Source organism: Ursus americanus, chromosome 9 (genome assembly GCF_024610735.1).
Source record: "Ursus americanus isolate L20-20 chromosome 9, mUrsAme1.1.p, whole genome shotgun sequence".
Lineage (NCBI taxonomy): Eukaryota > Metazoa > Chordata > Mammalia > Carnivora > Ursidae > Ursus > Ursus americanus.
Window position 1 is genome coordinate 15,782,056 of NC_142135.1, and position 15,935 is coordinate 15,797,990.

The window sequence follows — 15,935 nt, forward strand, 5'->3', positions numbered from 1 at the left end:
ACTGCGCTTGCGCGGCCCCGCCCCGTCCCTTCGCCCCGCCCTGTTAGCCCCTATACGGCCGCTAGGGGTAGCGGCGGCGGCTGCGGCCTGAGAGCGCTGCCGCTTTGAGGGCGCGGGAGCCCTACGGAGCGCCGAGGAGGGCAGGCGAGAGGGTGGGAAAGCCAGCAGGAGCGGAGGGCGGCGCAGAAGGAGGGCGGTGCGTGGCTGACTCATCCCTCTGGAAGATCAAACTGACAGAGACAAACCCTAGCCAAACCCGCCCGCCCGCGCCGCCCCTCCTCAGCCGGGAGGCGCCCGCCCGCACCGCCCACCCGCCCTCTCCCGGCCCGGCCGCCTCACAGAAAGTTTTTCTCGTCCGAGGGACCGAAGACGTCGTGGGCCTTTCGGAAGGGAAGAGGGGCAGAAAAGGAGGCGATCGCCGCGCGGGCCCGGGGAAGTGCATGGTGCCCGGTGCCTCGGCTGCCAGTCAGGAGGACATCGGGGCGGGGTCCGGCTGAGCCTAGCTCCTTTTTCCCCCCCGCCTCGCCAGAAATCGCCCTCCCGGACTGCCGCGGGGGTGCCCGCTCCTCAGCCCGCCATGTCCCGGCTGCTGCCACTGCTGAGGAGCCGGACCGCGCGCAGCTTGAGGCCGGGCCCGGCCGCCGCCGCTGCCGCCGCGCCCCGCCCGCCGTCCTGGTGCTGCTGCGGGCGGGGGCTGCTGGCGCTCGCGGCCCCCGGCGGCTTCCGAGGGCTGGGCACCCACCCCAAGAAGGAGCCCATAGAGGCGCTGAACACGGCGCAGGGCGCGCGCGACTTCATCTACAGCCTGCACTCCACCGAGAGGAGCTGCCTGCTCAAGGAGCTGCACCGATTCGAGTCCATTGCCATCGCCCAAGGTAAGGGGTCGAGTGAGGGGCGAGCCTGGGGCCCCGGCGTCCCCCCCCCGCCCCGTCGGCTCCCCGGGAGCCCTCCAGCCCCTCGGCCAGGGACCCCTGCCGCCGGCTCCCCTCGCCCGCCTGGCTTCGCGCCTGGGACGTCCGGGCACGGGGGGCGGGGGTTGGTAGGGGGGAGACCTTCCGCCTCCTGAGTGTCCCCAGGGCAGGTAGGACAGGCGCGGATCGTGCCAGGCAGCCCGGATCGACGCCTGGCTGGTTCCTCCCCAGCCTCAGAAGCCGAGCTTCAGTCCAGATTGTCAACCGATACTGTTTTAATTGTGCTTTGATTTGTTGTGTGCCTCCCCTCCCCAGCCCTCCTGTCCCCCCAAGCCCTTGCTGCTTTCTTGTGAACGTGCAGCTACGCAGGTGGCATGCCGTGCCTGCTTGAAAAGTGCTGCAAACACGAGAGGTAGAAGAAACTTTCTTGAAAGGTTATCAAACCAAGATGTATGGGTGTCCAAAAGAAGGGGAATTGCTTCCTAAGGCAGAGATGCTCTCAGCTGTGTGTTTGCACACATATCTAGTTGTATTAAATTAAGCAGCCAAAGGAAACATTTTCCTGGGAAATGGAAAGAATGAATCAAACCAACAACTGCAGATACGTAACTTGCAAGCCCCTGTAGGTTCGGCGCTGCACAAGTTAAACTCCAGTTTTTGTTGTTTCCCCAGAGGTTGAAAGAATGAAGTAAATAAGAAGGTATTTTTCTGGGAATCTGGCTCTACAATGAAAAGCAGACTTCTGCTTTAAAGTAGTGTGGAACGGTGAAAGGCTATTTTTAAGCTAACATGTTAAAATAGGATATTTTTAAAACCAGTGCAGAATGCCCTAGGTCTGAATTTGAGTGCAGGTGAAAAAGCTAAGAATACAGAAAATCAAAAGGATGGAAGAAGTAAGTGATTAATTCCACCTTAAAATATTTTTGCGGTCTAAATACAGTAGTACAGACAAAATACATAATACAGACAAAATACATTGCTATTTTATATTACATTCTGATGTGTTTGATATTTGTAAAAAAGTTTACCTCCCTCCCCAAAGTTGATAGGTACACAAACATCCCATAGATTCCTAAGTTTAGAGTACATTCATTGGAACAAGGCATTTGATTTGCCAGAGGCACTTGAAAGTGTTTCTTTGGCCTGTGTACAGGAGTGAAGGAAGGTCATATAAGCATGACTTACCTGTACTGCTTCTTTGGAAACTTTTTCTTAGTTGTGCCTTTGAACTGCTTTTTTTTCTACATTCAGGAAATTGTGGACCAGTTTATAGTACCGGATATTCCAGATATAGTCTGTGCACAGAGCTTTTAAGGGAAAAATGTAGCATCGCAATCAGTTCAGTTATTAAGTGTGCAATCATGCCATTATATGAAGCAATAATCGAATACTAGCATATTTGTAAGGTATGTTTGTACTCATTGTGTGGTTTAAAAATACCCAGTTCTGAAAATGTGCTCCTGGGAAAATAATATAGCCAGTCATATATGCCGTAATATTAATTTTAGAAAGGTTTTCTCCATGGACAACACTATTTGAACATACATTTGGCCTTGTCTAAGTAATTTCTTGGAAATTCTTCTGCATTGACATTGTTACACATTTGCAGGGCCCTATTAATATAATTTTATGACAGTTCTTGAAAAGCAAATCCTGTGGTTGGATAAATTTTACCTCATACCTTACTGTTTTAGCACGTGGCAGCAGTATTGCAGTAGAGACGCTCCATTTTCCAATGAAGATAATTTTAAATTGGACACGGTTTTAAATATTTTGGAAAGGACCTATAAACTTCAGTCAGTGGAGATCAGTTGGCATCAGTTAAACTTAATAAGTATGTAAGTTATATGAGAGAGAAGTTAGTAATTTGTCTTCTTTGTTCAAGATAAACTGGCAAAAATGTAGGAAACAATGTGGTAGTCAAATGCTTATCTCCTATTCGTAAGCTAAAGAACTTCAAAGTTTAAATCAACTATTTTTGCCAGTAATGATGACTAAATTATTGCCTGTTGATTCAGATGATACTTACTGATGCTGCTGTTTTAATTTTTAGTACAGTCTTTGTCTTCCTTATTGTGTTCAATATCAATACATACAGTTCCTATGGAGATTACTGAAATCATTTTTTCCCCATCAAACAAATGAAAAACTCCCATGTTTTTCTTTTATTGTTACTTTTTGGATGTTTTAAAATACCTGACTCGTGTACTGAATGTATGTGCACTAAATGCATTTGCTAATTAAATAAATTATGTTAAAAGGACTGTTTCTTATTATAGGAAATCTTACGTGTTCTTGGAAAGTGTGCTTGTATGATCGAAAGAAGTGTTTTTCATTTGGTATGCAAACATTACAGGAAAAAAAATCATCCGTGCTCTGATATGCTTGGGAAATCTATTGTTGAAATTTGGTACATTTGCCCTTATCTTTCTTATGTGTTTATCAGTAGGCATGTGATATGATCTGTGACAAGATAAAGTTTTACATGATTCTAAATAGATAAGACAAGCTTTGTGGGATATCTTATCGTAGTTAAATAGGATATTGTGATTTTTAAATTACAAAATGATTTCATTCCCAATTTTAAAAAAGTTGATGTTGTGTTCCCACTCAACCTGATCTCTGTTCTTCCAGAAACAGTCCATATTTTCCTGATAGTGCTTTGTTGGTTCATTGTTTTTATAAGTAGGACTGGCAAACTGACATTACAGTTGCCTTCAATTTTAACCAAGATTTTAAAAACAAATTTTCTCCCAATTATTGCAGTCACTATTTCTAATTTTTTTTTTTTTTACTTTTAAAACATATGAGTTTGGTTTTTGACGAATAGGCAATGCTCATTGTATTAGTTACACATTGCTGCATAACAAATTACCGTAAAACATAGTGGCTTAAAACGAACATGTTTTATCTGACAGTTTCTGGGGATCAGGAATCTTGTATAGGCTTAGTAGGATGTTTCTGACTCAGGGTATCTCACAAAGTTGTTTGAATCAAGCTTTTAGCTGGGGCTGCATCAGCTGAAGTCTTACCTGGGGATGGAGGGTCCATTTTCAAGAAGGCTCACTCATATGGCTATTGGCTGGAAGTCTTGTTTCTTGCCATGTGGGCCTTTCTACATGGCTGCCTAAGTATTCTCAACATGGTAGCTGATTTCCCCCAAAAGGAGTGATAGGAGAGAGCGAGAGCCTAAGGCGGAGGCCACAATCATAAACTCAATCTTAGAAGAGATAGTCCATTTCTTTTGTCCTCATACATAGCGGGAGGGTACCATACAGGTGCAAATAACAGGCGGTAGAAATCATTGGGGGCGATCTTGGAGGCTGCCTTCCACACTTACTTAAAGGTGTTAAAATTAATGTTTATTGGAGGATTACACAGAGAGATAATAGCTGGCTTTGGGGGAGGCACAATGAAGGATATGATTTGAAGAAAGGAGGTTCTAAGGGAATATTTTTGTTAAGTGTGTACTCCAGATATTTTTAAAATGAGATTTCTTTTACATATAGCAGATAAGAAATGTATGGAGGTGAACAGAGCAGTTTTTCTATTAATGTTAGATCTTAATCAGCTTGCATTTTTTTCTCTTTGTGTAAGTGGTAATTGTGTACGTTTTCAGTTTGCTTTTTTTGTTTTTTTGGCCATTTATCTACATCTGTATAGATACACCATATAATTCTAAACCTGATCTTGTAATTCTCGCCTTTTGTGATTATTTAAGGTAGGATGTTTCATTTTGAGAACTTGCCATATACAACAAGAGGCCTTTGGCAAAATGAAAGGCTGGAAGATTAAAAATCTGATATTAAAGTGGATACTTAGAACACTTAAAAACAAGACTTTTCATGGAGTTCTGATTCAGTGGGGATCTTAGACTCTTTAACAAGAGTATCCTCATTTTTCTCAGCCCATGGTAATGTGAGAAAGTAGCAACTCAGTTAAGCTATTGGTTTCTGGAATGAATTGGAGAAAATCGTGGCTTTTGCTCAAAGAGGATAAAAAGAGAGCAAGAAAAACATTTCATATTCCAAATTAAGATATGTGAATAAAGATATTTCAGGGCCTTGGTTGAAACAGTAAAAGAGGAATAAGGTGTAGCTTACACTAGACCCAGCAAGAGAGGAAGAACCAGGATGAGGATATGAACTAAGAATTGAATCAGGAAGAATGAGAGATCTCTAATAAGCTGAGCGCCTTTTTTTTTTTTTAAGCTGAGTGCTTCTGTATTATGGGCGCCGATAAGTTAAATGAAGCTTTGCTACGATCAGTTATTTTACCAATATGGAAAGAACCTAATTATAGTAGTGTATTTCAACAAACTTAATTCTGAATATTTTAGAGTTACTGGCATAGTGGAGTAGTCTTATTACTAGGGATTACTGCCAGCAGAAAATACGTAACACAAATAGGATTTTTTCCTTCCATTATAAAATGGGTATGTGCTATTTGATAATCTCTAATCATCACTCACATATACCTTGATGTTCAGAGTCGTGTGTGACTTAAAACAGCAACTGTTCTATTACATTTCGTGATTTTGTGCATCAGAAATATAGGCAGGGCTTGGCTGGATGATTCTTACTGTTTCATGTGGTATCTGTGGAGGTCACTTCATAAATTTCAGCTGGCAGATGTGCGGGTCACAAGGTCCAAGATGGTTTTACTCACATGTTTGGTACTTTGGTGGAGGTGGCTAGAAGCTGGGCTCATCTGGAACGGTTGACCAGAGTAAATGCACATGACCTCACTAGCACAACATTCTTGAGATGACTCTAGTACTTAGATGATTAGGTAGTCAGGGCTCACAGAGAAAAAGTTTCAAGAGGGCTACGTAGAAGCTGTAAGATTTTGTATTAGTTTTCTGTTGCTGCTATAACAAGTTACCACAAATTTGATGGCTTAAAACAACATAGATTTATTCTCTTAGAGTCTAAAGATCAGAACTGACAAATGAGACCTAAGGGGCCAAAATAAAGTGTCAGCAAGACTCGGTCCTTCTGGAGGCTCTGGGGGAGAATCTGTTCCAGCTTGCAGCAGTCCTTGGTTCCTGGCCACATCATTCGGATTTCTGCCTTGGTTGTCACATCATCCTCTCCTTCATTTACCTTTTTGCTTCCACCTTATAGGACTCACATGATTACATTTAGGGTACACCTGGATAACCCAGGATAATCTCTTTCAAAATCCTTTATTTAGTGACACCTGCAGAATCTCTTCTGCCATATAAAATAAGGTATTCACAGGTTAGAGGATTAGGATGTGGGCATATTTGGGGGCCATTCTTTAGCCTACCACAGACTTGTTATGACCTAGTCTTGGAAGTCCCAGAATGTCATTTCTACTGCATGCTGTTGGTTAAGCAAATCACTAAGACCAGTGTAGATTCAAGGAAGGGAAATTAGGAGTATTCCATGTAGATAACCATACCTAATAATTGTAGTTTTTTTCCTTTATATCAGTATGTTAAAAACATTAATAATTTCTGTTGGAATCTCTTTTATCTTTCTCTATTAATGCATACCATTAGCATGCTGAGTGCTAGTACAGTAATTCCTTTTATATTTGAGATGTATAGGACTCCTTCTTCTGTATCAAGATTTCTCAGCCTTGGCAATGTTGACATTTTGGGCTGGATAATTCTTTGTTGCAGGGGGAGTCCTCCACATAGAATATTTAGCAACATCCCTGTCCTCTATCCACCAAATGCCAATAGTGCCCTCCCACCTTCCTCACCTCCAGTGTGCATCCAGTCCTATCTCTAGACATTGCCAAATATTCCCTGAAGGAGACTCTGGGTTTGGGGTAAGGGGAGGAGTATAGCAAAATTGCCCTGGTGGAGAGCCATTGCTTTATCTGAAATGCTGTAAGGCTATGTCTTCTTCAGTCCTCTGCCTTATCTTTCCTTCTCTGCTTTCATCCATTGATACTTGCTATTATCAGCGTATACTCTGTGCTTCAAGCTTATTGCTTTATTTTACATTTATTTGTCTGTGGATAAAGACAGAGAAGTAACTCCTTACCTCCATACCAGACTCCTCATTTCTCTATCAAATAAATGAGTTCTATGATAACTGTTCTCCTTGATTGTGTTGCTTCTTCACTTCTAAGTTCTTGACTAGATTCTAAATATTAGACTCTTAGAAAATGTGGCTTCAGAGAAGTTTAATACTGCTTCAGTTTAACTCACCAGCAATTAATTTGGCGTTGTCCACCTCAGTAGTTACTTATTGCTTACTTTTTTTTTTTTTTAAGATTTTATTTATTTATTTGACAGAGAGAGACAACCAGCAAGAGAGGGAACACAAGCAGGGGGAGTGGGAGAGGAAGAAGCAGGCTCCAGCGGAGCAGGGAGCCCAATGTGGGGCTCCCTGAGCTGAAGACAGACGCTTAACGACTAAGCCACCCAGGCGCCCCATTATTGCTTACTTTTTATAGCAGTTATGAGAAGCAGGTTTTTATAAACAAATCCATGTATAGGAAAATTGAAATAATAGGTCTGTAATTTATAGGCTTATCCAGAAAATTAGGTAGAACTAAAGATAATGGGTGCTCTTGCGTGTTGGGATGACTGATATTGAACCATTATTAGTGAAGATTGTTTCAAGTTTTCTTTTTGTTAAAGATATAACACACAAGTAGGGGGAGTGGCAGGCAGGGGGAGAAGCAGGCTCCCCGCCAAGCAAGGAGGCCAATGCAGAACTCGATCCCAGGACCCCAGAATCATGACCTGAGCCGAAGGCAGATACTTAACCAACTGAGCCACCCAGGCATCCCTGCTTCAGGTTTTCTAAAAATAGTGATGAGTTTGCATAACCACACTCTTGTCTGGTTTTCTTTGGCATGTCATAGTGTAAAGCTAACTGGAACAAATAGGGACTAAATCCCTGAGTGCAGATTTTATTAACATCTTGCTCAATTCAGCTGAATTAATTAGTATGCAGATTTATAGGACTCTAGCCTTGTCTTTGACTCATAGGTTTATATCTGTTTTAAGTTAATGAAAACAACCATATAAGAACAAGTAGTTGTATGCTAAAATATAATAACTTAGTTACCCCAAATCATCTGGTAAATGAGAGACTCTTCTAGGCAAAGGACATTACAGGTAACAAGACGTCATTTCCCTTGAGCTCTACTTTGATGGCTTTTGGTAGTGGCATATTTGAACATATTGCATTTTTCTCTACCTTAGTAAAAGTATAATGAGCACAATTTAGCTTCAACCAGATGCCAGTGTCTTTATATACTGTATTTTAATACTTTTCTTTGGGGTTACTTCTATTTGTAGACATATTAGTCATCACACCAAATGCCTCCAGAACACTGTGCCATTTCAGTTGGCATGTTTTTTAGACTCTGTCATAGTGGTAGTGAATGTGTGGGGCTTATAAGCCCCTCCTCCCACTCCCTGGTGCCCTCAGACAATTCTGTTCTCATTCATCCCTTGTGGTTGTGTTAAACTCTTTTCTGCTATGTAAAGGAGGTCTGCTTCTTGATATCTCTGTTATTGTTTCTAATGCCTACTCTTTGTCACTCTTCCATAGTGTTTTTTCTTTCTTTCTTTCTCTTTCATTCTCTCTTTCTTTTTCTCATCCCCCTGTGTTTCCCAATACGGTTTACTCCTGATAGACACTTCAAGGTCATTAGACCACTGCTCTCTTGCTTACCTGTTGTATTTATCACATTGTTATTGATCTTTGACTCAGATCTTATACTGAAGATCTTGTGAATATTTTTTGCTAACATCTTGGATATGACTGTTCAAAGGATTGTTGTTTTAAGCACATAAAAGGTAATTAACTGAGACATAAACTGTTTTTAAAGTTTCAGGGAAATTTAAATTAGAATGTGCCCTTACTTGGTTTACATTTTCTGTCTCCTGTGTGAGTTTTAGGGTAGAATATTTAGTACACTGTGTTATTAGAAACATTTAAAATTGTAAAAACAGTCTAGTATTTTGTAACACAACTTCTGAATTTCTATTGTATAATGATTCCTTATTTTATAGAAGACATCCTGTTACTACCACTATTGCTGTTGCTAACATCATCTTTACTACCACTAGTTAGCAATTATGGAGTATTTGCTATGTGCCAGACATACTGAGCTAAGTGAATTTTCAGGTAATTATTTTGTTTATTTTCTCTCAGAGAGAGAAGGAATTTTTTTTTCTATAGACTAAGGAACTGAGGCTCAGAGTTGCTTGCCCAAGATCCTACAACCTGTGTGTCAGAGTAGTTTTTAATTTATTTTTTATTGCACCTTTCTGGGTACTCAAACTTGGGATTTTTAACACACAATGAGGAAAAAAAAGTAGCACCTCAGATGCTCAATAAAAGTCTCATGTGCCGGTTAGCATGCCTTAGTCTCTCTTCTGTATAGTTGTACAATATACAACATTCAATAGAAAAGCAAATATGGCATTGTTACTTTGAAAATAAGGGAAGTCAAAGTAAAATCAATATGCCAAAAAAGTTTATAAACCTCATAAAGTTTCTATGTGAGAATTTTGGAAGAGTCAGAAAACTAGTATTTGGGACCTCTTACATAAATTTCTATTTTTAAAAAAAATTTATTTATTTGACAGAGAGCGAGAGAGCACAAAAAGGGGGAGCAGCAGAGGGAGAGGGAGAAGCAGGCTACCCGCTGAGCAGGGAGCCCGACAAGTGGGACTCAGTCCCAGGACCCTGGGATCATGACCTGAGCCGGAGGCAGATGCTCGACCAACTGAGCCACCCAGGCACCACCCCCCGCAAATTTCTAATTTTAATTTTAATTTTAATTTTCCTTAAATTTTTTGAGTGAGTTGTTGGATTTTTATTTTTAAATATGTAACACACTACTCATAGGAAAGCTTTCCAGCTTTGAAAATTTATTTATTTAGCAAATATTTGTTACGGTACCTATCCTATAATAGACGTTGTGCTAGGTGTTGGGGGTATATCAGAGAATTAATTTGGCAAAGTACTCTCATAAAGTTTACAATTTTGAGAAAGGAAAAATATGAACAATAAAGTAAATAAGCAAGATAATTGTTGGTAGTATGTGCTATTAGATTGAATAAACAGAATGACACTTTCTTTAGATAAGGTGATCCGGGAAGGCCTTTTTGTAGGTGATATTTAAGCTGAAAATAGAGGATTGAGGAGAAGCCAGTCATTCAGAGAATTGGAAGAAGAGCATTCTTAGAAGAAGGGAAAGCAAATACCAAGACCCTGAGATAGGAAGAGACTTGGCACAGAGTCGGAATTGACAGAAGGCAAACATGAGTGCAACTTAAAGAACAAAGGGGAGCATGAATGAGCTGAGATAGGCAGGTAGGCAAAAAGCAAGATTAGACAGGGCCTTTGTAGGTAAACCGTATGAAGGCCATTCCTGGTTTGAAACACAAGAGTGAAGAAATGGAATTTAAAGTGCACTCAGCTGGTTTTAGAGAACAAACTGGAGGGTACAAATGCATAAGCTAGGAGACTGCTTAGGAAACTGTGCCATAGTTTAGGCTAGGGATGTTGAGGGCTTAGACTAGGCGGCCATGGAGAAGAAGAGAAGGAGATGGATTCAAGATGTATATTTGAGAGTGAACTGATAGGACTGCTGATGAGTTAGAAAGGGACAGGAAATTAAAGGAAAGGAAATAATAAGTGATGACTCAAGTTTCTGAGTATAATAATTGAGTGAAAGGTGGTGCTATTAACTGCCAGGGAGAGCACTGGAGAAAAATAGATTAGGGATGTGTGTGTGTGTGTGTGTGTGTGTGCGTGCGCGTGTGCGCGCACGTGCACGTTCACATAAATCTGGAATTCATAGGGGAAATTGAGGCTGCAGATGGAAGCGTGGGTGTCAGCAGTTGTATGTAGATGCTACTTAGTCATGGGGGAGAGGAGGGCACCCAAGGTGAGAGTCTAAATCAGGGGTGGGAAAACTATGGGCCACAGGCAAATCTAGCTTGCCACTTCTGCTAGGAAATAAAGTTCATTGCAGTAGAACCACCCTCATCCATTTATATGTTATCTATGGCTGCTTTTGTGCTAGAATGGCAGTGTTCAATAGTTGTGATAGAGACCATAATGGCCCTAAAAGCCTAAAATATTTAGAATCTTGTCTCTTTACAGAAACTGTTTGCTGACCTTTAGATATAAAAGAGGAAAAAGCCCATGATTGAGACTGTGAAGCTCCAGAATTTCAAAGTCAGAAGAGTAGGAGCTGTGAGGGGTGGCATCCAGTGAAATAGGAAAAGCAAAAGAGTTTTGAAGCGAAGAATGGAGAAATGATCTGCTATGATGTATGTTGCTGAGAGGGCTAGTAAGAGAATTTGTTTACGAGGAGGTTACCGGTGACCTTGGAAGCATCTCTTTGGTGGAGGGACATACTTGAATAGGTTGAATAGAGAATTACTAAAAACATTGCTTAGTCTTCATTTCAGTATTAGTCTTTTAGAAATTAAAGAAATATTTACCTTCTTTACAGAACAGATGTTGGCAAACTTTTTTTAAAGGGCCTGATTGTAAATATTTTAAGCACTGTAGACCAAAAGCAAAATTGAGGGTATTATATAGTATTTATATAAGAGAGAAAACAATTTCCACAGTTTTTTTTTAATTGGCAAAATAAAAAATATAATAAAGTACTTAGTACAATTTTTTAATACAAGTCTTCTAATGGGGAAGGTGGAATTCTTGGAGGATAACATTTAGCTTAATTGGGGTTCAATATTAGTGTTCCTTATTGTCAGACTTGATTGCAGATATTATGTGTTAATGCCAGTCTGTAATGAGATTTTATATATTTCATCTTTGAAAATGTCTTTTTCACATGGTTAGGTACCTCCAAATATTGGCATCAGTCTGTAAGCCTATGATTTTAAATGAACGTATTGATTGCTTAGAAAACATTTATGGAATTCTGTTAGATTCTTCTCCTGATATTTGTCTTTTCACATATTACATTGTAGATTAATCCTTTCCAATTTGTGGTAGGTAGAAACTCCTCAATTGCACTGTTAAATGGATTTTGAAATACAGATCTTGCATTGAGGTTTCAAGAATGCTGCTGGAATTGTGGTTTGAGCTAGGAAAATGAAACTGCTACATATTTGTGTGGAAGTGAAGATCTTGCCTCTCGTTTCAACTTTTAACAGTAAGGGAAGTATATAAAGCAGCTTAACATTACTTGTGATTCAGAAAACATTGGTTGTCTGCCAGTGACGCTGTTTAACATTTTGCATATAAATGCTGTTTTGGGTTGAATTCCTTAAGAAATATCATGGCCACAGCTAATTTCCATAGCCATTCAGTGTTTGATAAGAATGGTTGAGAGCTGTTCTTCCAACTATTTAAAAATGTAAAATAATTTTTAGTTCACTGGCTATATAAAAAACTGGCTGGTTTTGACCTATAGGCCATACATAGTTTGCTGACCGCTACACTTACTTGTAACTTATTGAAAATTTTGGACATTAATTATAGTATGTAGTATAAAGGAAAGGAATTGTTTTAATAACATGAAGTTAGTGTGTGTGTGTGTGTGTGTGTGTGTGTGTGTGTGTGTGTGTTTGTTATAGGGGCAAAGGGCAGGCTGCCCCATGATGGGCCACTTTGGCATGAAGATTATTTTTGAGTTAAAAGCAATTAAAACCCAGCAGATTCAGGTAAGGCTCTTTACCTCCCCCACAACTGCCTTAAAAATTTAGATAGATGACCTGCTCCAGGAAGAAAGCTATCACCGTAGAGAACTTCGCTATGATATAAGCTAGGTATGGTAGACAGGGAGGAACCTGGCAAGGCTTGTTTGCTCTAGGTGTCCCATTGTTTCCGAGTGGCCCAGCAAATGTTTGTTTACCAAACATTTACTCTTTTTTATCTTTTTGTAAATTGCATTCATTCTCTTTGAAGTACCAGATCCCTACCCTTTTTTCTTAGTTCGGAATGACATGTATACATCATTTTGCCTGTTTTCAAAATTTCTTTTCTTTTCTTTTTTTTTAATTTTGAAGATTTTATTTATTTATTTGACAGAGAGAGAGAGAGCACAAGCAGGAGGAGTGGCAGGCAGAGGGAGAGGGAAAAGCAGGCTCCCCGCTAAGCAGGGAGCCCGCCCATAGGGCTCCATCCCAGGACCCTGGGATCATGACCTGAGCCAAAGGCAGACGCTTAATCAACTGAACCACCCCATCTGTGTGGATTCCCTATACATAATAAAGTTAAATTTTATTTTCTTCTGTTAATATGCCTCATGTCAATTTGATTCTTAGTCTAGCTAAAAGGACCTAGAAGAGGACAGGAAATTTTTGCTCCACTACACTGTATTTTATATATATCTCAATTCTACTAGTCCATTATCCATAATGGAAGGAACACCTTGGGCTTATAAGTCACTTATTTTTTAGGCTTTTTCTCTCATAACTATAACATGGGTTTAACTATATGATCTCTAATATCTCTACCAGCTCTGTAGTGTATTTTAAAATATATTCTAAGTCTCCTCTTTTAAAAAATCCCGTGAAACGAGTATAACTCCCTTAAATGCTAGAGAGATGTCTTCCACTTGGTTTGTAATTCCCTGTGGGACTAATTATACAACTTCGCAGTCATTTATGTTATTTTTGATTGGGTAACTAGTACTAATTACAAAACCTCCAGGTAAAATTTTAGAGAAATTCATGCCAATTTTTGCCATTTTAGTGCTTGACATTTTATTAAAATTTTTTTGTTTAATAATTTGAGGTCCTACTGTGTACTTGCTCAACATTATTGAGACACTTGATAGGATTCTTAAAATTATGAAGTTTATGTTTTAGAGAGGATAGAGATAGGCTAGCTTGAAATTATAATGTAGTTTGTTAAGTGCTGTGATAGGGTTTAGAATCCATTGAAGTGCATTGGAGGGGTAACTGGGGAGCTGGGAAATGCAGAGGGGATGATGTTACCTTACAGAAAGTAGCATTCAAGTTAAAATCTAGAACTCAGTAGGAGGTGGGTGGATCAGGGGTGTGTGCGCAGGGCTGTGGAGGTAAACTATCGTGAATAATGCCATCATATTTGCAGTTTAGAAGGATCATTCTGTGTATAACACAAAGAAAGGATAGTAGGGGTATTAGACTAGAGGCAGAAGCAAGGAAATTAATTAGAAGAATTTTGCAGAAATCAAAGAAAGATGATAGAGACCTGAACGAGGCTAGTAGAAATAAGGTTGGAAGGAGGTAGACATATTCAAGAGAGTTTATTTAGGAGTTAAATAATAAAGCATTTAACTGAACAGTAGAATATGTATTTGCTGACAGGATATGAAATAAAAAGGTGAACCAAAGATGATCCTCGATTTCTGGTTTGAGCCATTGACAAGATAGTGATATTCTTTACAATGGAAGGGACCATGCAAGGTCTCAAGCGGATTTTGGAATGGAGAAGGTGCATTCATTTTTAGCTTCTTTGGTATCGGGTATTTGTGAGATAACCATATATAAAGATATCCAATAGTTAACTGGCTGTATGAACCCTGGAGCTCCAGGGTAAGATGCAAATTTGGGAATCCTACGCATACAGTTAGCGAGGAAGATTAAGTAGAGTGAAAAGAGAAGATGATCCAAGAGAGAACTATGAAAAACACCAAAGTTTAATGGAGGGGAAGAGGAAGAAGAACCAGAAGTAGGAGTAGACGAAGAAGGAATGTTCACAAAGACAGGAAAAATATCAAGAATAGTGTATCCCAGAAGAAAAGTGAAGAAGAGAGTATTTCAAGAAAGAGGGAATAATATGATACTTTAGATAGGTCAAGTAAGAGGAAGACTGTGGGGAAAAAGAGGAGGTCTGTTGGATTTAAAAACATAAAAGAGACTGAGGTCTTTATCAGAAGTGGTCTTATAAGAACTCTGTGGGGAGAAGCCAGATTTTAGTTGGCCGAAGAAGGAGTATCAATAAGGAAGGATTCAACTCCTTTTTTTTTTTTTTAAGATTTATTTATTTGAGAGAGGGAGGGAAGAGGGGGATGCAGAGAGAGAGGGAGAGAGAAACTCAAGCAGACTCCACACTGAGTGCAGAGCCCCATGCGTGCTGATCCCACGATCCTGAGATCAGACCTGAGTTGAAACCAAGAGTCGGACACTTTTAACTAACTGACTGCGTCACGCAGGTGCCCCAAGAAGGATTTAACTCTTAAAGGGAACTTTGGATATGGAGGGCAGGACATGTTGTGTAGTAGCTTAAGTTTATCTGAGATTATCTCTTATAGGTCAGAAGTCTGAACTTAATTTAAATATATGTTACTAGTATACTCATTTCTTACAGTCCTATAGACTTCTAGTCCATCAGGGACATTCTCATGCTATATGAATTCAAATTTACAAAAGCCCAATTTCAGATGGTACCAAAAAAAAATGACTCACATATACCAAGATAAGATTAAATTAATAAGCAGTTGAGGGCGCCTGGGGGGCTTTAGTCGGTTAAGGGGCTGCTTTGGCTCAGGTCACGATCCCAGGATCCTGGGATTGAGTCCCACGTGGCACTCTGTGCTCAGCTGGGAGTCTGCTTCTCTCTCTCACTCTCGCTCTGTGTTCTCCCTCTCTTTCTCTCTCTCAAATAAATGAATAAAATCTTTTTTAAAAAAAATAAGCATTGTTTGAAAACTGTGTTGGATGTTATGCCTTCAAACTTTACTAATGGAAACTTTTTTTATAGATTTGCTTAATTTTTATATTATCTGTATTTTCTTAGAACCAGTACCTACAAAATACCAGCTTTTACCATTATAACACAGTTGTAATATATCTTAACCGAAATTCTGTGTTTTATTATCTTTACATAAAACTTTAGCTATTTTATTTCCTCAGAACTTTACATTCTTACAAGTTACGGATTTTTACAAGTCATCAACAATCTTTTGTTTTATTTTTTCTGCAGTTCCATTAAAATTTCCATAGAAATCAAAAAGATGAAAACTATTTTTCAAATTAAAATGCCTAAGAGATAGGGGGAACACTTTTTCCTGGGATGTGGAATTTCAGTGCTAAGACTGAGACAGTCTTGG

General features: G+C 39.8%; 1 protein-coding gene across 6 annotated transcripts in view; it reads left to right on the forward strand.

The window, feature by feature from the left end:
* Positions 1-50: 50 nt before the first annotated feature.
* Positions 51-15,935, forward strand: part of TMEM65 (transmembrane protein 65) — a 188,883-nt gene continuing 172,998 nt past the window's right edge. For 2 of the 6 annotated variants that reach the window (XM_087864631.1, XM_045805679.2), the window contains exon 1: positions 51-875. In XM_087864631.1, the coding sequence (XP_087720757.1) occupies positions 578-875 (298 nt within the window). In that variant the 5' untranslated portion in view covers positions 51-577. The remainder of the gene's footprint in view (positions 876-15,935) is intronic. The other 4 variants (XM_045805678.2, XM_087864632.1, XM_045805676.2 and 1 more) reach the window with 4 other exon arrangements.